The sequence below is a fragment of the Acanthopagrus latus genome, chromosome 22, assembly GCF_904848185.1.
Source record: "Acanthopagrus latus isolate v.2019 chromosome 22, fAcaLat1.1, whole genome shotgun sequence".
Classification (NCBI taxonomy): domain Eukaryota; kingdom Metazoa; phylum Chordata; class Actinopteri; order Spariformes; family Sparidae; genus Acanthopagrus; species Acanthopagrus latus.
This window is the reverse complement of record NC_051060.1, coordinates 822,074-845,119: the sequence shown is the minus strand read 5'-3', so window position 1 is coordinate 845,119 and position 23,046 is coordinate 822,074. Positions and strand designations below refer to the sequence as shown.

Below are 23,046 nucleotides of genomic sequence, written 5' to 3'. Positions count from 1 at the left end.
TACTATAACCTCTCATCTTCATTTTTTTTACAAAGATCTTTATCAAAAGATTCATCAGAGTTGCAAATGCTTCTTAACCTTAGTAGCTGACTACATGGAAGACTTTTCTTTAAAGCCAGTGGATGATTACTTAACTGAAGGAAAGTATTTCTGTCAGTCTCCTTTTTATATACTACAGTCTGAAGACAATTACTGTAGTTTTTCACCAAAACAACCAAAAATGAAATACGCTCAAGATCATAGTGTAATGTGAATTTTATAGACTCCATTCTTGAATTAATGAAAGAATGGAACTCATTTAAATCTTTCATACTTTCACTCCAAATGAAAAATAAGTTCTCCATGTACCTTTAATAGCTTTTCTGACAAAATTAGAATAGGGATTGTTGTTATAAATAAAATCCAACAGAAATTTCCCCATAAACAGATTAGCATCATTTGGAGCCACTGGTGATCGCATTGCAGCGCCTCGAAGTTGAAGAAAGTATTGCTCTTGAAACATAAAATAACAATTTTAATTAGTTAAAGATAACAAAAACTCAGTTGGGCGATGTGATTCCACTCTTTCATTCAAGAAAAAGCACCCACCGTCAAGGTATCCCACAGTACAGGCTGGACAGTACATAATACATAGAAGGTCATTAAAGTTCACATGACCGCATTTCAACTTGTTCAAACAGTAACAGCTTCAAAATCATTTTGATGGTTCCTGTTTTTACACTATGTCAGGCATGTTCAAACTATTCCACAAAAGGCTGTGTAGCTGCAAGTTTCTGTTCCGACCAGCAAAGATCACACAGTTTGACCAATCAGCTTCCTGAAGACTGAGATCAGTTGATATGCGTCAGGTCTGGTGTGCTGCTGCTTGGCTGAGAAGAAAACCTGCAGCCACATCGGCCCTTTGTGGAATAGTTTGGACATGGCTGGACTATGTAATGTCAGTGAGAGGGCAGGATCAGTGTTACATACATGTTTAATTCAAGATGCTGGTTTTCAATACAAAAATGCCAATTTCTACAAAACATTGATTTAAGAATCATTCATCAACATAGTGATTTTTTGATTAGCAGCCTACTCCGTGTGCTCTCCTGTCAGCTTCCTGTCCTCCCTTAGTTTGGCCTCAGTGAACTCCTGCTTCACCTTCTGCAGCAGCTCTGGGTCAAGCAGCACATCCAGGGCTGTCATGGCCAGAGCCTTCGCTGTCCTCAGAGTAAAGAACTGAGCTTGGTCATCACCTGCATCATAGACACATATTTCAGACATCATCCTAACATGTCTTTGCTGATTTATAAAATAGCAATGGAGAAAGAGAAAGAAGGGACAAAGACATAAGAAACATGTACAAGCATCCAGTCCACCTGCCTCATAAATACGTGATTTAGTATTTTAAATCTTGGTCACAGTGAGTAAGAATACTCCATTAATGTGAGGTGTTGACTGCAGTTCAGTTCATTCTGAATTCTGTCAAGTTTCAGCCTCTCAGACAGAAACAAGAAAAAACATTAAGAGATTTGGCAGCTCAGGAAGAGAGGGTCAGCGCTGACATCACACATGGGGGGGTGGGTCACACTTGTTATTAGCTAAGGATGCAGCACTCCTGGGATGACCAAGAAAGCAGTGCTGGAGAAATTAAGTCCACCTGTGAGGGTAAATTGTTTCAGTGCTCGTTTAATAATATGGAACTTTGGTTTCCACCTTTTTTCCATTCAAGGGGCTGAGAGAGGCCCACGAACCAGGCGGCTGCTATGGCCATCAGCTACAAAGAGCACACGAAATCAATTATAAATGGAATCTCTATGGCTGATAATTTCTGATACTAAATATTAAATGACTCGGATCGGATCGGGACATCCCTAACCAGAATCTCTGTTGTGTTCACCGAGAGGCTCAACTGAATCCAAACACACATACACATCCTCAGCGCATCCCATTGCTAGCTGGCTTAAGTATACTGACTATTTGGGAGTGAATAATTCTGAAATACACTAGATGTATCCATTAATGATGAGATTTACTAAGTCACAGGTGTATCGTCTTGGCATACCAGAGGCTGAAGTGTATTCCTCTGTGTGGTTCAGGGCCTTAGAACCAATGTAGAAGTATGGATGGATCCCAGGAACTGCAAACGACACATTGCCAAAATCTGTAGAGCCTGCAAATAATCGAGACGGGAAAACTTGACACCACACACACTGAGCTGTATTATACATTTGAGTGCACACTGTGTTGCACAGTAAAGTAAGTGAGATGCAGTTCACTCATGTTTCGATTACTGAATCTAAATACGCAATGTGTGTGCATCACAGGACTGTCACAGGGTGTCATATCCTCTTACCAGAGGCATTGTTGAGGACTTCTTCATCTGTGGTGAATTCCATACCGAGAGCCTTGCCATTAACCTCGTACAAATCTTCTAGTGTTTTATTTCGCAATATGTTGTCAAAAGCATTTCTTGCATACAAAACTTCCACCTGAGAAGGAAAATAACATTGAGTGTCCAGGTAAATCAGTTGACACACTTTGTAATAAAATCATATGTTCTCTTTTACCTCACAGCCAGTTGCTACTGCAGCTGATCTAAAACACATCTCAGCTTTTGACTTCAGGACTTGAAGCTCAGCACGTGACGGGGTTCTCAGATAGTACTCCAGCTCAGTGTAGGCAGGGATGATGTTTGGTTTCACACCACCATGCTTTATGATACCTGCACAACACAACATGATTCAATCCAAGCTTAATAAACTCCCTATGCAACACAAGACTACAAAAGGTTCATCAAATGATCACCATGAACTCTCCAGTCTGGCTTCATCTGCTGTCGGAGCACTGACAGGTTGTTGTAGCACAGCACAGCTGCGTCCAGCGCGTTGACTCCCTCCCAGGGGTAGGCTGAGGCATGTGAGGCCTTACCATGATACTTTATAGTCACACTGGAAGACATGAGACGAGCAACACTTCAGTCTCTCTACTGCTCTGCTTTCATCAGGAAGAACATCAGATTATGACACAAGGGCAGGGCTGGTCTTAATTCTTACATCAGTAGACATTGAAGGTGTCATTGGTAATAATGAGCAGCAGTAAGCGGTTAGTTCAAGGAAATGTGCCATGTGCAGTAGGTTGCACAACACGTAAACATCAGGAAGAGAGAAAAGAGTTTTTTCTCATTCTAATAATTGGGCACCACCTCGAATTCAAGTATGCTGTTCATATAACAAGCCTCTGTGTACTGGTCAACAAGTCCAAGTCCAGCATTTAACTCCAATTTGATAATATTACTCAACTTACTCGTGTTCAGCCACAAGTGGGAGATAAGGAGCATCATCCTGCTGGGGGTGAGCCATGAACACTACATCCATATCATCAAAGACTCCCTCCTTTAACAAGTCTATTTTACCTCCACCGTCCTCCTCAGCTGGCGTCCCCAGCACTGTCACCTGCGGAGATAATTAATAGTGTTAAGAGTTATAGTCTGTGGAACACAATGTCATCATGCAGTGCCTCAGGTAGGTGTCACTTTGCTTCTGTGTGGTGGAATATTAAATGTGTTAATACCATGACTCTGTAACTGAATTGTTTTTTATTAAGTATAACACCTCGCCATCAGCTCATGGAAATGAAGGAGGCACTTACTGAAACTCACGTGTCACTGGATTGTGTCAGTGACATTAGATCAAAAGTCTGCTGCGTTGGCATGTGAAAGGATATGGGGCCACCACACCTATGATGTCATTGCTGCCAAAATTATGATGCAGAATTTCTGATCCAAGGCAAAGTCACTGACAATTGTAGCAATTTTGTTAAGGCATTCAGTGAATATGGAGGGTGTGAAATGGATGATGAGATGCATAGCACAGATGATGTGCAGTTTGCTGATGTCTCTGCAGTTCTTCAGGAGGAGCAAGAGGAAGAGGAGCTAAACTTTTTTTGCCACCTCACCATCGATGTGCCGCACATACTTTCAATCTTGTTGCCACAACTGATCTTGACAAAGTTACCTCACAGGGTGTTTCTTGAAAATTATACAGAAGTGCAATGTCAAAATGTACTGCAATCAATCCCTGTACACAGAACAGGCACTGTGCTTAGGGCCCCTACAATCCATGGGGGGCCCCATTTTGCGCAAGGGGACACATTTTCTGCAAATGCACAAAGGCGTAGAGCACCAAGACAACCCGAAGCAGGAGAGAAAAAAAAGAGACGAGTAATCTGGCAACGCACACGTTGCAGCAATGATTGACAGCACGCAGTATCTGAGCAGTCAGCGGTCAGATGCACCAAAAGGCAGTTGGATGCAGGTGGAGAGATGGCCTCCAAACGGCTATATGAATCAGGAGCAAGCAAAAGAAAGAATAAGTCAAAACAAGAGGTGGCTCATGCTTCACTTGAAGGTGGGTATGTTGATGAAATGAAAAAGAAAAACTTTGTGGCTTAAACACCCCAGCTGCTAGCCTGCTAATCATGAGACAGAAGAGAGGATAATTCTGTCTAGATGTGGACTGGAGATTAAATTTTCCAGCAGCACTGATTACCAAGTATTGAATGTCTTGTTAACTGCATACATTTACCTCTGCTGAAAAAGGAATGGTTCATTTAACAGTTGGTGGTCGTAAATTGGCTCAGGTTTATATCAATTTATGCTAGCAACAGAGGTTTTGGGTTATTCTTATGGAGGTAAACTGTCACCATCTCTTGGTGAATTTAATTCACAAGTCATATAAGATTAGATAAAATCTCTCTATAAAAGCAAAAAATCTTTGTCCATCTGTGTGTGTATGTGTGCCTCAAATATCTCCGCAGATGTGATCTGAGATTTTCAACATGGCTGCTGCGTGGTTCAAGGGTGTGCAACGTTGCATTTGTCTGGATTACAATGATACCGTTAATAAATTATTTCAGAAATGCTTTACGAATTCCGCTAGCATTGCCAACCATAGCGACCATAGTCACATGCGCACCAGAGCCAATCACTGCAGAGCTCAAACCCACAACATACCTTAAGAAAACAGCGGATTTATACCTGCAGCGGCGAGAGTTGGACTGGGATTTTGCCAGCCGTTTGGTCCCTTTCTGTGCATCTAAACTGACTGTTGTGGATTAATGAGACTAAACGAGTTCAGACCGAGTCTGTTCCGGTCGGAGGAGATCAAGATACGCGAGGACAACAAAGTCGAATTGGAATCTGTGGATGTTCATGTGTAGCTAGCTGCTAGCCCATTCCCACACAGCCCACCTCCCAAGTTGACGGACCGGACGCACTTGCAGGTCCAGAACTGGACTTAGGGTAAATAATGTCCGCCACACTTTTTTGCAAACATTGCCGTCACGCTTGCTTTGTGTCTGGAGCAGGAAGAAATGGTAAAAACAGGTTTTTGTCACGAAAGGGTCTGCAAGCAGCAAGTTTGGTTGCTGAGGAACATGGGAAGTTGTGTGAGGGACGCTGGCGGTGATACAGACAGCGATAGAGATGGCAAGTTTTGAGAGTTGAGAGATTTGTGACATACAGCGTGTTTGGCATGTATAGTTAGTATGTTATGTTGTGTTTAGTGTAGTGTGTTTAGTGTGTAGTGTAGTGGTTTTTTTGTGTTGTGAGTCAAAACAAGGAGGAGACTGCTGAATGTGGAACAGGCAGGAATGAGCTGAGGAGCCCTGAGCCGGTAATGCCTGCATTTAAATGTAAATAGTTACATATAACTTTGTAAATTTCAAAAACTTATGCACGAATTTAGCAAACAACAATTTTACAACATTATAACTAATGCAATTGGTTCATTAAACATAATCGTGGTTTTCACAGTAAAAAATCTAACTTTTGCCTACTCAGTCCATAGTGTTAATATAGTATGTCAAAATGAAAAAATAACTGTACAGTCACACATGTGAGGTTGTGCTGAAAATAATGACACCAGACACGGCAAGATAAATAGTTTTTAAGGTGAAATATAATGGTATAATCAAAAGTAGTCAGAAACAGCCAATTATATCCCTGATGTCCCACCTTCAAACACAACCTCATTTGGCCATCCATGAAAAAGCTACTTAACCTCCTACTTTTCTATAGGAATACATGCTTCCTACAGGCAATGCACTAGTTCATATAAAAGCAACACCTTACATGCGTTTAGTAAATGTTTTTTGTTTTGATGTTTTTCACCCTAGCTTATGTGCAAAGTTGATATTTTGGATAGGTTTTTGTTGCAAGCCTTTGTTGTTACATTACTGAGAAGTAATGATTGTTTTTCAATATAGCATTGTTTCATGGGGGTAAAATGATATTTGGTGGCATAGTTTAAAAACATAATATTATTTTGCCATCATCGCATTTAATTTGAGTTTCTGTTTTGTATCGAAGGACCGATATTAGTGTGTCATTCTTCATAGAAGAACACAGTTTTAATGGAATGTTTCATGTCATCCTTTTATGTTTTTATCCTGTAAAATCAGGAAAATGGTAAGGGGAAATGCAGGTTTTCTTCTGGTGCTTTTCATTTTATGATGATGAGTTGCAACACCTATGCACTTAATCACCCAGTGAAAAAAAATGTTAGATGTAACAGCAAATTCTGTACAGAAACAGAGTATTTTATGTTTATCCATTTTCCCACTTTTGACACCTAAAGAAATAAGGAAACTGAGAAGGGAAAATTGGTCAATTCCGCTCCCTTTTTAATTCAGCAAACATCTTTTGCGTTAACATACTCTTAGAGTTCCTCCAAAGCAAATGATATATATATACACATATATATATATATATATATATATATATATATATATATATACACATATATATATATATATATTTATTTACTATATAAATAGTAAATAAATAAATAAATAAAGCGCTGGAAGTAATCCAAGTATTCAGAGTACGTTACTCACATTAAGTAATGTAACGGAATACGTTACATTACGATTACATTTTTGAGCATGTATTCTGTAACGGAATATGTTTTTAAAGTATCCTTCCCAACACTGCTTCTGTATGACCGTCCTAAAGAACCAGGTGATGTTAGGCGAGGTGTTTTGGTGTTCCATGTATGTGCGGTTGTTCTGTTTCATCAGCTACCATGTTCATTTTACTGAGACAGGACACTGCTGTCTTCCCCTCTACAGCGGGAGGGTGTACCTGCACCTGTGCAGGGAGCTCCCGTGTGCTCTCCAGCACAGCTTTGAGCCCCACAGCCGCAGCAGCTCCGACCTCAGCGATCAGGTTGTGTCCACACGCGTGTCCGATACCAGGCAGGGCGTCGTACTCACACAGGAAACCCACGCTGACCACGTCGCTGCCTGCGGTGGCTCCCCAGGTGGCTCTAAAGGCAGTCTCAAGTTTGAAGTGACTGTCGACCGTCCAGCCTTCCTCCTGACTGAAAAACGCGACCAGTCTGTCATGAGCCTTGGTTTCCTCATAAGCCAGCTCCGGACAACTCCATATGTCCTTACTGAGCGCGTGGAGCTTTGCCTCGGCTTCATTTATACAGCAGCCGACTCGCTGCTTCAGCTCCAGCAGCAGCTGTGCTCTGTCAGACATCTTGTTTTCTCTTGAGGAAGAAGCTTGTTACAGTCAGCACTGAGCGCGGGACCGGAGGCGGTTACACAGCAGCACGTGACGGTGCTGAGCACGGAAAGTTACTTACTAAGGTTTTTCTCCAAAGAACTTTATTGAACAAGGCCTGTACACAGAACACGTGCGCATATATAAGAGCATGAACTGTATGAAATAAAGCAAAGTAGAAAAGATCATATTTCAGCTCTCATTGGTGTTTTAATCAAACATTTTATTTCACCTTAAGATATAATAAAAGAAAAACAAAGGAAGAAAATGACACAACAGCAAGGCTACATTAACTCCAAATTTTGATTAGTTTAAAATTTGATCTGATGATTTACATCACGTATGTTAAATATCATCTATGGTGGGTCTGGCATTATTGTGGCTGTGTCTAGGCACCAAAGGTAGGTTTTTGCCATAGGAGCCCCTAATTGGAGATGGGGGCCTAATTGGGTCATGGTTCTGCAGTCAAAGCTGTTTTTAAATCAAATTGAGTTAAAGTCAGACTTTTGATAAATGAATAGTTACCATCAAAGCTGAGTTAATAGTGATACATACATACATACATACATACATACATACATACATACATACATACATACATACATACATACATATCTTGTTACATTTTTATCAGGTTAAAATTTGTATGTATTTTATGTAAGTTTGGCGTCAAGACAAAGTCAAGTGTCACAGCAGTCGAGTCCAAGTCAAGTATTCCTATAACTAAAGTCTGTCTCAAGTTCAAGTCTTAAGTCAATAAGTGCAGTGTTAAAAATAAAAAATAAAAAACTAGACGATGTGCTTCAAATCAATCCATCATTTGTTTAGAAAAATTAAGGCAGCTTTGCTTCGTAGTTTTAAATTGATTATGAATGAGTTAATGTTTGAGTTAATGACATGCTAGCAGAAAGTGAGGGCCACCACCATGATTATAAATTAGGGGATGGCTGGTTATTTCACTGTGAAGAAGCAATGAAATGTTTTATACACAATTTATTCAGTAGTTATTTGTTGTAAAGTACACAGTATAAAATGTGTCATGGAAATTCTGCCATCTAGGGGATATTTTATAAATTATCTACATGAAGCAACAGGGAGAAACACTTAATAATCATCACACTTCCTTACCCTTATTTGTTACATAGCACATTATTTAACATGATCAACTGTTGTTCCTTGGCCAGATATTACGTTAACCTTAAATTTGTTATAAATCATTTTGTGTTTTATGGTATTTTCCCCTGTGGCATCATCAGCTGCCTTTATCTTTTCTATCTCTAGTTTTATGTTCCTTGGAATTACCATCACTTAGTTTTCGTTATTTAAACCCTTGTGTTTTTTTAAAATGACGATACATTTACCTCGTAACCTTGTAATAAGGGGATGCTATATATGGCAGCAGGCTGGTCATCCGTCTATATATAATGAGTTTTTCTATGTGTTCTGTCTTTACTAACACGATCCAGGTGAATAGCCTCACACTTACATTATTTAAGTCTCACAAACAATACAGCTTAATAATAAACAGTGCGTTGAGACAGGTTAGACACAGAAATACTTTTAAAAAATCTCTTACACTTCAACTGACATTTCAATTTCTTTCAACTAACATAGTTCAGATGACACCCTAACTCCTTTCAGGAAACTTTCAGCACTAGACCATCAGCTCTGTTCAATGCTTACACTTCATCCATTTCTTTTTCACTCCTTTCAGGTTACTTCACACTCAATTTTTGACAGCAATTAAAAATAAACACACAAAATGACGTTTCAGTAAACTTAATGTCTTGTACGTATATTTCATCTTATAGCTGTTCCAATACTGTGCCTTACAGCAGACTTCCTTTCAGGCATTATATGTCAGCTTTTTTGGGCCATGCCTTGTTTAGCAATTGCATTTAATTTTTATTAATACAACTTTCTTCTTTCAGCCTTCTCAGGTAATTGTTTTCAGTTGGCTTCCAACTTTTTTGCTATGTATTTCAGCTCTGAGCATTGGTAGGTAATGCAGTTCAGCTTCCAACTTTTTTTACATTTCAGTTTCCAGGTTTTTCAGAAGTGTAATGCAATACACTTAGGCATCAGATTTCTCATTTCAGATCTGTCTTTGCTATTTATTTCAGATTTTTTAATTCACACACAATTTCTGCAAGAAATGCATTTTTTAGTGAAACATTTTTGATAGAAACTCTTAAGAGCCCCCCGTCAAGAAATGTTGGATAGCCACGTGTAGGTGAATCATTATCTCCCACACAGCTACATTCACTGAGAATATTTGTTCCCCGAGTTAAGCCCCTCAGGCAGCACTTTCTCCCAGACTGCTTACAAATCCTGCTTCCTAAATATGTACCGGCAACCATGATTGGTGTAAAACGTGATCCAGTATGTGAATGATAGAGAATTGTGTACAAAGCATGGGAAGATTCCTAAACTCAGGGAACAAAAGTCTCTTTATCGTCCAAATACGGGTCAAGGGATCCTAAAGAAGCAGGTCATTCACAGTTCATACATTCATCGACATTGTGTAGAAGTGGCAGCTAAATGTTTCACATATGAAGTTTGACGTCACATATTTCTCAATCACCATGTTCTGTTTTAAGGCAAATGCTCTGAAGCAAATTGAACCATGTGTATGTTTGGCAGCAGAAAGTAAGTGTACCAGCCACAAACACAGAAAGATAAATTAGGAGGTAGTCACAGAAAATTCAAACATCTTTTTTTACTGTCTTGAAAATGTTGAAATCTGATTGTGTTTACATAGTAATACATTGCATATACTGAAGTTCAGCACAAGACCTGCAGCAGATAAGAAAGACTGGAAAAGTCATATTTTAGCAGAAATCAGTTCAGGTACTAAAGAAAAGTATGAATAAAACTAAACTAAGCAATAAGTGGACAAAAATTAAGACAAAAATTATATAACAATAGGATGAATGTAGCAAAGATGCCTTTCTTACAGCAAAGTTTCAGTAATATTCATCTGTATTTGCAGGAACAACAAAATACATACAGATATTCTGAAGAAAGCCAGGAGTTGGATTAGATGGAAGATAGCGGAAAAAATTACAGATTAACAATAACATTCAATACAACATATATTCTTATCAAAAAGTCCTATTTGCCACATGAAGTCTCTGTAGATACAATGACAGACAATTTTATAAGGCCGCATGTCTAAAAATGTGGTCTAAAGCCATGACTCAATAAAATAAATCATACAATTTTTAGAAGTTTTTTTCAAAGTGTCTTTTTGGATAAAAGCAGGTTTGAGGCAATAACTAAATTAAATTAGTGAGTAAAACAACGATTAAGCATAATATAACATTTAGATGTGTGTATGGCAAAGAGATTTACAATCAAAATCCAGAGGTACAAATTTCTCAGACAAGAAATTCCTGTGGCTCTCATTGGTAACTAGCAAGAAAAAAAGTGTAAAAATAAAGTCTAGTCTAGTCCCATATTTATAAGATAGGACTGAAGTGAAAGGCAACAGATCTGATTTAATCATAACAAAAATATATATATTTAGAGAGGAAAAAAGATGTAAACGCTGTTGTTTCATAAACAAAAAATGCTTTTCATTAAAGAGCAAAGTTCGAACAGCTAAATCATTTTTATTTCTCCAGTCACACTGCTCAAACATGAACACTGCTCTGCTGCCTCTGGTGGAGGAACAGGGGTGGTGGAATAGTCCAGGCTGGGGCAGAGCTCTGAGGTAGACAGTGTCACAGGTCTGCAGAGGAAGCATCACTGACCCAGAGAAATTCAGTGCTGGTGCACTGCTTTCCAAAAGGTCTCAGAGTTTTCCAAAAGCAATCTATCACTGTCAACAGTGACGGACTGATGAGTCACTTCCTAACATGTTCAGATGGTTTGATGACACTACTACAGGCTTTAAGGAGAAGTGTCACGGCAACACAACAGGTTTAATTCACTTTCTGCCATTTTAAATTCAATACATTTTGGTCTTCAGCAAATGAAATCAAGGATTTAGGCTAATGCCCGTCAATTACAGCATGACTTTCTCCACAAAGACTAAAGGTAACATGTTACAATAACCATCATCAACGAACACTTATTTAGTTGCAACCTTTGCAACCTTAAACCGTCACAATTATTTAATAAAGCCAAAGTTATTTAAATAACTATCAACTAAAGTTTAATGAGTCATTAATGTTTATTGATGATGGTTATTATGAAGTGGTACCTGGCTAAAAAATAAATACAATATTAATGCATAAAACAAACCTTTCTACTAAAGGTTGATGAACTGGGCATAGAGATAGTGATTAAGTTGACTTAACATGACTACTTGTGGCATAGTCAATGATTAGTCAAACTCCAGTCCTCAATTACATTTCAAATAGTGAAACTATAGGTAAATGTGTATTAGCTTTTTAATAAAGTGGTGAGGAAATACATAAGCACCAGTGTTTTGTGTATTTTTTAGTCCCTTTAAGAGGTCATCTGTTCACACAGCTGATCTGTTGCTGACACGTGACGGCTGTTTTATGACCTGGGCTGCGTCAACGACTGGGCAAACCTCATGTAAGGAAGCATATGAGCTTTGTCTACTTTCTACTTCAGCCAAAAGCATTACATTATAAATTCATGTAGCAAAATGAAAGTATATGCAGAAAATGGTGGACCAAATTGTATAGAAAAAAGAGCAACTTTAAAAATAAGTCTCACCACTGGTTGTTTAAAAAGAAAATACTGCTTAATGTCACTACTACTGTCAATTAATTAACTGGACATGTACACAAACACATGTTAATGTTTTCTTATGACTCAATGTTAAGTTCATAACTGAAACCAAGTGTACTTGTGCTGGCTAAGAGTTTTTATTGTATGAGGAACAATTTGACATTTTGGGAAATATGCTTATTGTACCCATGTAAGACCACAATTTGTGTTTTTACATTAATGATTTTTTTGTATTACACAAATTAGATAAAAATTCATTATCGTCACACTAATGTTAGCTTGTTAGCTTTAGAGAAGCTGAAAATCCAGTACAGATCAGGCCTAGTAGTTTCCCCATTTCCACTCTTGTTGCTAAGCTAAAGCTTAAAACGTAATGGACAGATATGAGAGTGGGATCTGATTTCTCAACTAACTGTTGGCAAGGAAGTGAATAAGCACATTTCCCAAAATGTCTTACTGTTCCTTTATAGATATGTCTTTAAAACTTGCCACGGAAACACTGTCAAAGTTTCTCAGGCACGTGTGTGGTTCAGTTAGAAGCAGCCTCTAAAAGCAGCACGTTGTGAACTTATATAATAGTGGCCTTAAATGTGGATTTCAACTCAGGCCCTCTACACACAATGGGAGGTCAAAATGATATAACAATGAAGATGTCTCCTAAAAGTCCCAATTATATCAGTGTATACTCTACATGTAGCCTGGCAGACACAGTGGCTTGTCATTAATTAACACTAATCATGACCTCAGAGCACCTCTCTGAGGAAATACTCCCTTTAAAATACTATAAACAGATTCCCCCCAATATTTACAAGTTTGGCATGTTTAAAGATGGTGTTACAGGGAGAATTCTGTCCAAGCTGACACTGGGGACAGTAGAGATGGCGGGGTTCAAGAAGAAAGACCACTTTGCTTTGCACTGAGGCAAAACAAGGATACTGATTGAGGCTAAATCAAGATTGTTTCCTTATACATATGATGGTGTTAAAAACTGATTGTAAAGAATGATGTAAGTTCACCTTTTCCTTAAGAATGCCACCTGAAAGTGTTTGGTTTCTGGAAAGTCACTGGGTAACACTGAATCAACAGCTATTGTGCTGCAGTTATAGTAAATACAGCTTCTTTCCCTTGTGGCTAATATGAAATGTGCAGTTTTCTCCATTTTCAATTAAAACTTCAAGTTTTGCCTGCTGCAAGATCAGTTCAGTCTAACTGAAACAATCTAATGCATAGTTCTTCAGGATCACATTCATCTATGACTCTATCTGATATGTTTCATCACTTTGGCATTTTCAGACATTCTCACCCAGAAGGCAGTCAATACAATCTTGGCTAAAAACACAAATACTGTATCTCAGTACTCAGCAGTCTCAGTCTGACCCCCATGTGTCTCTCGTTCAGTCTGTTCAGCGGGGCTCTTAGAGGACAGACTCTCCAGTTTTGCATTGTGCGTCTCCCTGAGCCTTCTCATGCTCTATCATTTTCTGACTCACGTCCTGATCCCTGCTCTGAGCCTCTTCCTTCTCCCTCTTCTTGCGCCTGCCCTCCACCCAGGGTATCAGGCAAAGCACGGCTCCTCCTATGATCGGGGGGATGCCTGCTAAGTAGAAGGCAACGTTGTAGTTGCCCAGCCTGTCCCTCAGGAAACCTGTAACGGATGGGGGGGGGGGCGGAAGGAAAGACAGATAAATTATTTTTCTGCAACAATAGAAACTACTACTTTGTCACACATTCAGGTCAGGTTATCAGTTGATTTAGGGTGTGAGGCTTTGACATACTGATAATGTCGACTGGGGGTAGAACCATTTCATACACCCTGACAGTAAACATGCACTAAATGTGCTCCCATTGAGTGCAGGAAACGTGCACCCAGTGGGAGCTGATGGGAGAGGGCCTCCACTCTGGTGTTCATATCTATGTTTACACCTCTCATACAAAGCTTTGGCAAGCACTAAGGTAACCTGTAGTAACCGCAAAGAGTTGACAATAACCTGCTTTCTTAAAGGATAACGTCACCAATTTTTACACATTCAAGTGTGTTTACAGGTTTTGGCTGGTGGCTAAGTTGCATTGTGGGTAATGTAGGCACCATATTTCAAAGGTGCACAATGTAGTTTTAAGAAATAAATTGTAATCAGAAGAGAAAGATCTTATTTATTTTTTGTGCCTAAACAAAGTATATGAAACAAATAACACCTTTAGATCATGTGTTTTTAAGTTGCCCATCATGAGACCCACAGTGTTACTGTGCAATGCAAGACCATTGGACTGTTTTTCAAATCATGGCGCCCACAGCATTACCCATAATGCAACTTAGCCACAGAGTGACATCACTGGAAGCAACGTTTCGGACCCCTGCTCTAGTCTATATACGGTTAAATAACGCAGTATTAACATGGATTAATAATGCATCAGGCTGCATAACTCCTAATAACACAGTCATTCTTGTATGTGTGTAATCATTTATGGAGAGTCACTGGGGTAGTTCTAATCCTGTTTGCAATTATTCAGCTGATAAAGTTTCACTGAGCAACAGCAACCTCTGTAGCTTACCCTGCCTTTTCTGGAGAGGTAAAATTTAATAACAAGCACACAGACAGACAATCTCTATCAAAGGAAAATGACAGCCTTGTCTTATAGACACTCTGCACATGATACTCACATGAGCTGATCTGCATGTTACTGACTGATTTACATCAAGGGATGTGACCCTACACAGAGCAGCTTTAGTCAGTTGCACTCCAGTGTTGAGGAGGTTAATCATTCCCATGTAATCTGCACCCCTTTGTTTAGTAACTACAAGGTCCCAAAGCAAACAGTAGGTGGTGCAAAAGACCTATGAATAACAAGTGGACCTTTATCTTAGGACAGCGCTTAGAATGCTGCAGGAATGCTTTTTGTCATCTATAGGTTTAGCAGATGAGATTAAGCTTGGTTGCTAAAAGTTGCATGTTGCTAAGAGCTGCATGTTGGGCAATTTGAGTAATTAGCATAATGAGCTAATTAAGGGGAGACAATACAGGTGAAGAATAAGGACATCTTTTAAACTAACATATATTACCATGAAATTCATTTTGAGAAAACAGCCTTTAAACACATGTATTGTATAAGAAATCTATAGAAGGAAATAGACAAAGTGAAGTAAAATGATCACATCAACATTTTCTGGCAGTGCTTTCAGTGACTGTGATGCAGATGTGAAAGGTGGTGTTCTTTCTGAATTCTATGTAAAGTATCTGTTGATCACAGCAGGAGAAGGTTGTTTTCTGTTTTGCCTCCACAGAGAGGTCAGAGGACATCTGGAGCTGGAAACTAGTGTATTGCTCAGGGGCTCAAGAAAAGTCTAAAAACTACCATGCTTGGTAACATTCTATCATGACCACTAATAAATGCTAAATTTATAGTTTAATTAACTATATACAGACTTAGCTAACCGTTAAGAGATAATTTTTAACAGACAATGAAATGCTTTATAAACTATTTATTAGGTAATTGTTAAGGTTTATAAATATCACAGCAACTTTGCATTAAATAATGTCTTAATAAATGGTTTGTTAAGCATTTAATTTTTTGTTAAAGAGAAACTCTCACCAAAATGCAACCTAGGGTCTTTTTGTGAATGTACCCGAGTCAAATGTTTGTTTAAAAGCATAATTACAACAAAAGTGCCACTTTTAAGATTGACCCTATTTTCGTTTTGGGTCAAACTCATTTTCAGAGGGAGAGCTAGGGGCATTTCTATGATGACGTCAAAATCGCTAGTTTAAAACACTAAGAAGTCTCGACACAACATGAAACTTTGCTCGTAGTATCGCCAGGGTCTCTACACATGAACACGAGCATTGAGAAAATTGTTTGTGTGAAAATTGTTGTTTACCAGTTGTTTTTCCACTGACCGCCGTCCTGCCAGTCTAGAATCTCCAAACGCAACATTACATGGATGATTCTGACCCGAAAACGTAAATACGGTAAATCTAAGTGCCTCTTTCATTGTAATTATAAATATACTATTTCTTAATGATAGTCATTATAAAGCATTATCCCATGCTTAATTCAAATTTTCAACATTGACAAGATCACATATTACTTATCACACTCATTAATAGCATTAACACATTATTGAGACTGCTCCTGTATTACCTGCGATGGGGGGTCCCACAGTCATGGGCACGGACATCAGACCCAGCAAGAAGCCGATAGCCTGGGACACGTCTTCAGCCCCAACCAGCTCAAATGCAATAGGGGCCATGATGCAGATAAAGCAGCCATCAAACAGCCCCATGAGCAGGCAAACAGCGATCAGCCCACCGAAGATGTGGCACAGCGGGATCATCATGGACATCAGGCCGATGACAAAGAAGGAAGTGACCTAAAAGGACAAGAGGTAGGAGTGTACCTGTTTATTTTATGGTTTATTAACTTTAACGTTGCCATTTTTTAGTCGTCCTATTAGTGTACAGTTTCCTGTATGTTTAGGTTGCAATAATGAGTTTTAATATCACATGACCGTCACATGATTGTCTAACTGCTGTTTCAGAGTTTTCAGCGTTCACAGTAAATAGAGGAAATCCAACCACAATCACATGTACTCAATAATAATGTCTGTGTGTGCTTTTTAAATGACCTGGTCCCTTATTATTAAATGAATAGCAAGGGCCTTTAGGGTAATACCAGAAATAATCATTTTTGCCTCAGCCTGCTGGAGAAGTATGTGCCTGTCTGTGTGCGATTGTCAGCAGCTGGAAGGCTGCCAGGGAGACGGTTTACAGCTATCGAACAAGAGATAATAGCGTATGTGTCATTGGCAGACACTTAACTTTAAGTGGTATTGAAAAGTGGGGACCACACCAGCATATAACCTGTAACTATATACTATAACTATATTATTAATACTGGTTGGAATAAAAATGTGGTTGCATGAAAGTGAAAACTAGTCTAAATGAAATAGAAAATGAAAGATTCCTCATTCGCATCAAAGATTTTTTTTCTATTATTGTGACTATTATAATTTGACTACTGTAAACATTCTGCAAAAATGATCATCCCAAACCAGTGAACAATAAGCATAACAACAAGAATTTACATCACAACAGTGATTAAATTAGCTCTGAGAACCAAACTTAAAAAGCTAAGAGCTAAAATAGTACTTGGAGTACAGCCATAGGATATTGCAGTCAGAGTTTTTTCAAGAAAATCCATGACATGAAATGGGAGGGCCTAGGTAACCACTATTATGAAACCAAAATATATGAAGTGTGCATTTTCTCTCTTCTGGATTCAGATTTTTTCTCAAAGGAGAGAAGAGGACAAGTGATTTACAGAGGAGACATGGTTGATCCTGTAGCAGACAAAAAGGTGCTGTTTCATTTCTGTTGGATTTATAAGATTAACATAAATTGGTGACTATAAGCAAAGAGCCTTCAAAGGGCTTTGAAACATGGTAATGACCAAGTATGGTTCAACCAGTGTAAGTTGGAAAGTGCAGAGGTGACAATTAATTGCCCTTTAAGTCCTTACAATTTGAGGCCAGGCACTAACCTGCAGGTAGACCTTGTTGACTCCATTCACATAGTCTGCCACCCTGCCGAAAATGAGACGGCCCACACCAGATGTGATGCCAATACACATGAGCAGAACTTCCTTACTGGCATCTGGTCCAAAACGCTCCTCCACGTGCTTCATCTGTAAACATAAAGGAAAATGATAAACACAGCTGTCTCATGGCTCTAATCCAGTGTAATACCATGGAGAATAGAACTTGAAAATGTAGAAGAGGAGATGGAAAATACAACTGCAGTGGTGGAAGTTAGTTATTCATGATTACAAAAGTGACCTGAAAACAAATTATGTACGTACAAAATCATGAGATTGTGAAATCCTTATACAATACTAAAACAGATCTAGAGGTCACTGTTAGTGGACTTTAACCTGGAGAAAGTTTGAGCTCTAACACAAGGCACACAAGATAGTATTCAGCAAAAGAGTGGATACTGCAGAGCTTAATTGCAAGAAGAATAGTTTTTCTAAGGTAAATAGTTAGTGGGCTAATATAAAGCCTTGTGGGACACCTTTATCAGTCATCTGCACTTGACCTGAAACCTTCTCCAACACCAGTATCAACTCAAACCACAAGCTGTAATCGGAATCATAAACACCAGCGATGTCACTTGTGGCTCAGTTGCATTGTTGGTAAGTTAGGCAGCAGCTTTTGTAAAGAAAGAAGAATGTGGGGAATAAAATTGGAGTCAATCTATCATATTACATGCAGCTTACTCTGGAGGCCCAAAAAGCTTTATACTACTTTTTTCAGCAGTAAACCCTAGGGCCTGGAAACACATGTTAATGTGTGTGTAAAATTGGTGTAGTTACCCTTTAAATAAAAGACAGTGACAGCAAAAAATGTGATTTTTCATGCTGAGGATGTGACACTTGACTCACAAGGAATCCACAGTGTTCTGCACACTTTTTGCAGAAATCTGGTTGTAATTGTGTGTTAGGTTCTGAGGTGTCTGGCAGTGTTGCAGCCGACCTAGCAATTCCATGAAATTCACATTTTTCCAAGCAGATTGGAGCCCTGCCAGCTACTTCTACCTCCAGGCAGGCCACAGCAGTCCTACTCAAAGGCTTTGTCTGTCTGCTGCCTCAAACCCTCCTCATCAGTCCCTCGACCCATCCTACAGGTCACACATCCATCAGCAACGACCTCTGGATGACTTATTGTCTTTGTCACTATACCACAACACCATTCTCTGTGGTCAGGAGTGTCCTGCTCAGAGGGGATTCCCGCATACTAGAAGCAGTGCTGCTGGCCTAACAACTGGGGCATCAATGTGTGTGTGTGTGTGTGTGTGTGTGTGTGTGTGTGTGTGTGTGTGTGTGTGTGTGTGTGTGTGCGTGTGTGCCTGTCCATTCATCCCACCAGCAGAGTAACTGACACACACCCCAACAGGGGCTGGATATTTTCAGAGACACACCAGATGTGACTGGCATTCTCCCAGCTGGAGGTCTGTTTGAGACAGTCACATGATACATTTACTCCTCCCTCTTAGCTTATCATTACCCTTGACAGGCATAAAGAAGTGGGTAGTTGATACATTTCATCTAACTGCCTTGCTGTTTCTTAAGTTTTAAATGTCTTCAGGCTACACAAACACAGAACATACAGTATATACAGTTATTTATACATAAACATGTGCAGTTTTCAAATTTGCTTTGAGGTGAATGTAAACAGCACCAACAACATGGTAATTATAATACGGTTGCCATCTTTATATTAAAAGTAAAAATGAATTTTCAATCGTTGGCGAAGCAGAACTGGTCTGTAGCTGATACAACTTTTTTGCTGGGGGATCCTAAACGATGAAATGGATGAAAGGCTGGAAACAACAAGGTTTCAGACCAATGTCTGAAAAGACGAAGTATTCACCAAATCAAAAACGCAAAACTTGCTCCAGGGACACACTGTGGATCAGTCTTGAAAATTTTTAATTGTCTTATAATTGTGTGAATAAACCTTTCTTCCTAAATTTATGACAAAAATAACCCTAACCCTTCTCCGTTATATGTTCAGCAGATTAGACCACTTTGCACTAGAGCGTGGCCAATATATCAGGTGGCCAATATCCACTCACAGGAATTAATAAATGAATAAGGAATGTTATTTGTATTTTTTCTATGTTTACGGCTCCTGATCTCAGGAAATGGGAATGGTCTGCTGTGTTACTGCTGCCCTTTTTATTTTAAGGAATATTCCAGTTGAATTCAATATAACATTTGTTTTATGCTCCAGAGCTGCAAGGTATTACTTAATGCTCTTCACACTAACTCTCCTAATGTTTTGTGCATATGTGAAATGTATTGCTTCCCTTTATCTTGCTGCATTTTCTTGGGAAGGAGACGGATGTTGTTGTTTTTTTTATTTGTAGGAATCTGCTGTGGTGCTATGTGTTAATGATATAACTGCATCAGTCAGCCACAGTTGTGGCACATGTTGCCAAGAAGCAAGATAATGCAAAAGATGAGGAATACACACACACACAGTAGAGGCACCATATACCTACTTCCCCTTGATAGGATTTGTTTGGTCATGTCTATCACACAGAGACTCTCTGCTGTGATGTCACACAGTCAGATTAGTGAACAGACATGTGGAGGGAATCTATAATCCCTCTGTCATGATGACCAGCTGGGTAAACACTGGTGGATGTTTTAGACAGCCACTAGAAGGCATTCCCTATTGAACTCTAACTCCTTCACACACTGTATCAGTTATGCCTGTTATGTATTCGAAGCCTCCTGTGAGGTGGCAGGATGGTGCTGTGTTGCTTGTTTGCTCATTACAAATAAAAAACAGAGCGCAACTTTACTCCTCCCCTGTCTTTAAACAGATTAAATGATCCTGTAGATTCAGCAACAGTTATCTTGCTTCACTCCTGTATCAGCCTGTACCATGCGAATGTTTATCCTGGAGCTTTGGCATTTATAAGCTTTGGCTTTTGGCTTTGGCATTTAAACATAAACTAATCAATCCTTGCAAACAGTCCGTCTCCAGCCAGTCTCCAAACACTGCTAAACCCTATCTTTTATTCCTACATTACTACCGATTATCATATGTGATGCAATTTTCCACCAATCTCTTATGTGACTGGCCAAAATATGGAAAAAATCATCCATATATTTATTTGTGGGAAAGGTAATTCTATGATAAAAGGATTGATGGAGAAGTTTTGCTTTTAACAGAAGCATAAACATGTAGCAGAGATTGCATCTGGTTGTTTAGACTGTGTACTTTTTGAGGGTGTGTTTGTGTCTTTGATCACTTTCAGGATCACAAGCTCACCTTCATATGATGCAGTTGTGAACCTGGCAGGTGGCCTTGTGGCAGAACCCAACAAAATAAAAATGCACACTCACAAGCACAAACACACATCAGTTCCATGTAGGCAGAGCGGTTTAACCTCTAGCTGTTTTTTTAACTTTCTTTGATCTAACCTGAGGGGCAGCTGTAGCTCAGTGGGTAGAGCAGGTCGACTAGTGATTGAAAGGTCGCTAGTTCAAATCCCGGCTCCGGGCAAGACTGAGCTGCTTGTCGAAGTGTCTTTGAGCAAGATACTGAACCCCATATTGCTCATCAGTGAGGGCCCTGCGATGAGCTTGCGACTTATCCAGGGAGTACCCTGCCCTGAGACAAGGCTGGGATTGGCTCCAGCAGCAACACCCCGCGACCCCGTGGAAAGGGATAAGCGGTTATGAACAGTGACATGACATGATCTAACCTGTGCACCTTTATTTCCCACAATGAATTGGAGCAACAGAACATTTTGCATCCAGCATGATTGATTTAATTAATGGGATGATGAAGAGCAACTGTGATGAGAGTATTTAGATCTAAAAACTTCTCACTCACTCTCACAGCAACATTTCTTGTGGCTGCAATTCCAATTTAGGAATCATAATGACAATTTTAAAAGGAAGAGGAAGATTTCTGATAAATAATTCATTTGTTTGACTGTCACTTGATGGACACTTGGTCTTTTAGATTGCTGAATTCTTTGCTACTAATTAATTAGGCTTGTGATATTTGATATTTTTCCAGCTTTCAACCAATCACATGAAAAGACCGAATCCAAAAATGAGCCCCTTCTGCTTTTTTGGGACTGGGTCACAGTTGCAGCTAGGAAGCATATTTCAGAATTCCCTCTTCCCAGCAATGCTTTCCAGCTGCCCCTGTGGATCCCAGGAAGTTCCCAGGGCAGATGAGATGTGCAATCCATCCAGCAAGTTCTAGGTCTGCTCTTGGGTCTCCTCCTAGTTGGATGTGCCTGGAAAGTCTCCAGTGAAGGTTCCCAGGAGCCATCCTTAGCTGGTTCCTTCCAGTGCAAAGGAGCAGGGGCTCTATTCTGAGCCCCCTCTGGATCTGCAGTTCTGGAGAAGTTCCTCACCCCATTTCTAAGGCTGAGCCCAGTCACCCTACAGAGTAAACTGATTTTGGCCATTTATATCCATGCTTTAATTTTTTTGGTCTCTACCAAGCATTGGAACACAGATTAACTGGTAAATTGAAAGGTTTGGCTTCTGACTCACCTCCTTGTTCACAACAACACTGGGGTACAACATCCTGCCACTGCACAAATCAGCCTGTCCATCTCAAACTCCATTGTAACAAGCAAGATCCTGAGATACTTGAACTCCTTCACTTGGGGCAGCAACTCACTTCCCGTCTGAAGGGGGAAATCCGCTGTTTTCCAGCAGAGAATCATTGCCTTAAATTTGGAGGTGCTGACTCTCATCCCAGCAAACCATCATAGTCCAGCTGAACCGAACGTCACAGTGTAATGACACCAACAGAGCACCTTGAATACCATAAACTAGATTGGCGATCAACACCAATTCAAAACATGTATGACTCTCACTTTGGTTAAACAATTTGGGTAGATAAAACTTCACCATGCTCTCAATCTATCCACATTCTCCCATGTGACCCCCTCCTCAATGACCTCCACTGGCTTCCTGTTGATGCTCGCATCCGATTCAAGACAATGGTACTGGCCTTCAAGGCCGTCAACGGAACTGCACCTGTCTACCTCCACACACTGGTCAGACCACATGCGCCAGAGCGAGCATTTCAGTTCACTACATCCAAACAAAGGTCACTCAGTGAAGTCACAACTCTTCTCTGTTCTGGCACCTCAGTGGTGGAGCAAACTCCGAGTCAATAGCCACCTTCCGCAAAAGACTCAAGACTCACTTGTTCAGACTTCACCTTGACCCTGCATAGCATGACTCCCTATTAG

At 39.7% G+C, this 23,046-nt stretch overlaps 2 protein-coding genes across 3 annotated transcripts in view; both read right to left on the bottom strand.

The window, feature by feature from the left end:
* Positions 1-551: 551 nt before the first annotated feature.
* On the bottom strand, positions 552-7,709 carry LOC119012151 (peptidase M20 domain-containing protein 2-like). Of its 2 annotated transcripts, none has more exons than XM_037085689.1 (7): positions 7,130-7,709; positions 3,286-3,434; positions 2,788-2,930; positions 2,550-2,704; positions 2,336-2,471; positions 2,045-2,152; positions 552-1,235 (listed from the first exon to the last, which is right to left on the bottom strand). In XM_037085689.1, the coding sequence occupies exons 1-7, from the start codon at positions 7,523-7,525 to the stop codon at positions 1,072-1,074; spliced, it is 1,251 nt and encodes a 416-aa protein (XP_036941584.1). In that variant the 5' UTR covers positions 7,526-7,709; the 3' UTR covers positions 552-1,071. The 2 variants fall into 2 exon arrangements, with proteins under 2 accessions (XP_036941584.1, XP_036941583.1); XM_037085688.1 differs by having other exon boundaries at positions 7,124-7,706.
* Positions 7,710-10,248: 2,539 nt separating this feature from the next.
* slc16a10 (solute carrier family 16 member 10) overlaps positions 10,249-23,046 on the bottom strand; it is a 44,044-nt gene continuing 31,246 nt past the window's right edge. Inside the window, exons 4-6 of the mRNA XM_037085687.1 lie at positions 17,792-17,935; positions 16,394-16,622; positions 10,249-13,901 (exon numbers count right to left, since the gene is read on the bottom strand). Coding sequence (XP_036941582.1) covers positions 13,672-13,901; positions 16,394-16,622; positions 17,792-17,935 — 603 coding nt within the window. The 3' untranslated portion in view covers positions 10,249-13,671. The remainder of the gene's footprint in view (positions 13,902-16,393; positions 16,623-17,791; positions 17,936-23,046) is intronic.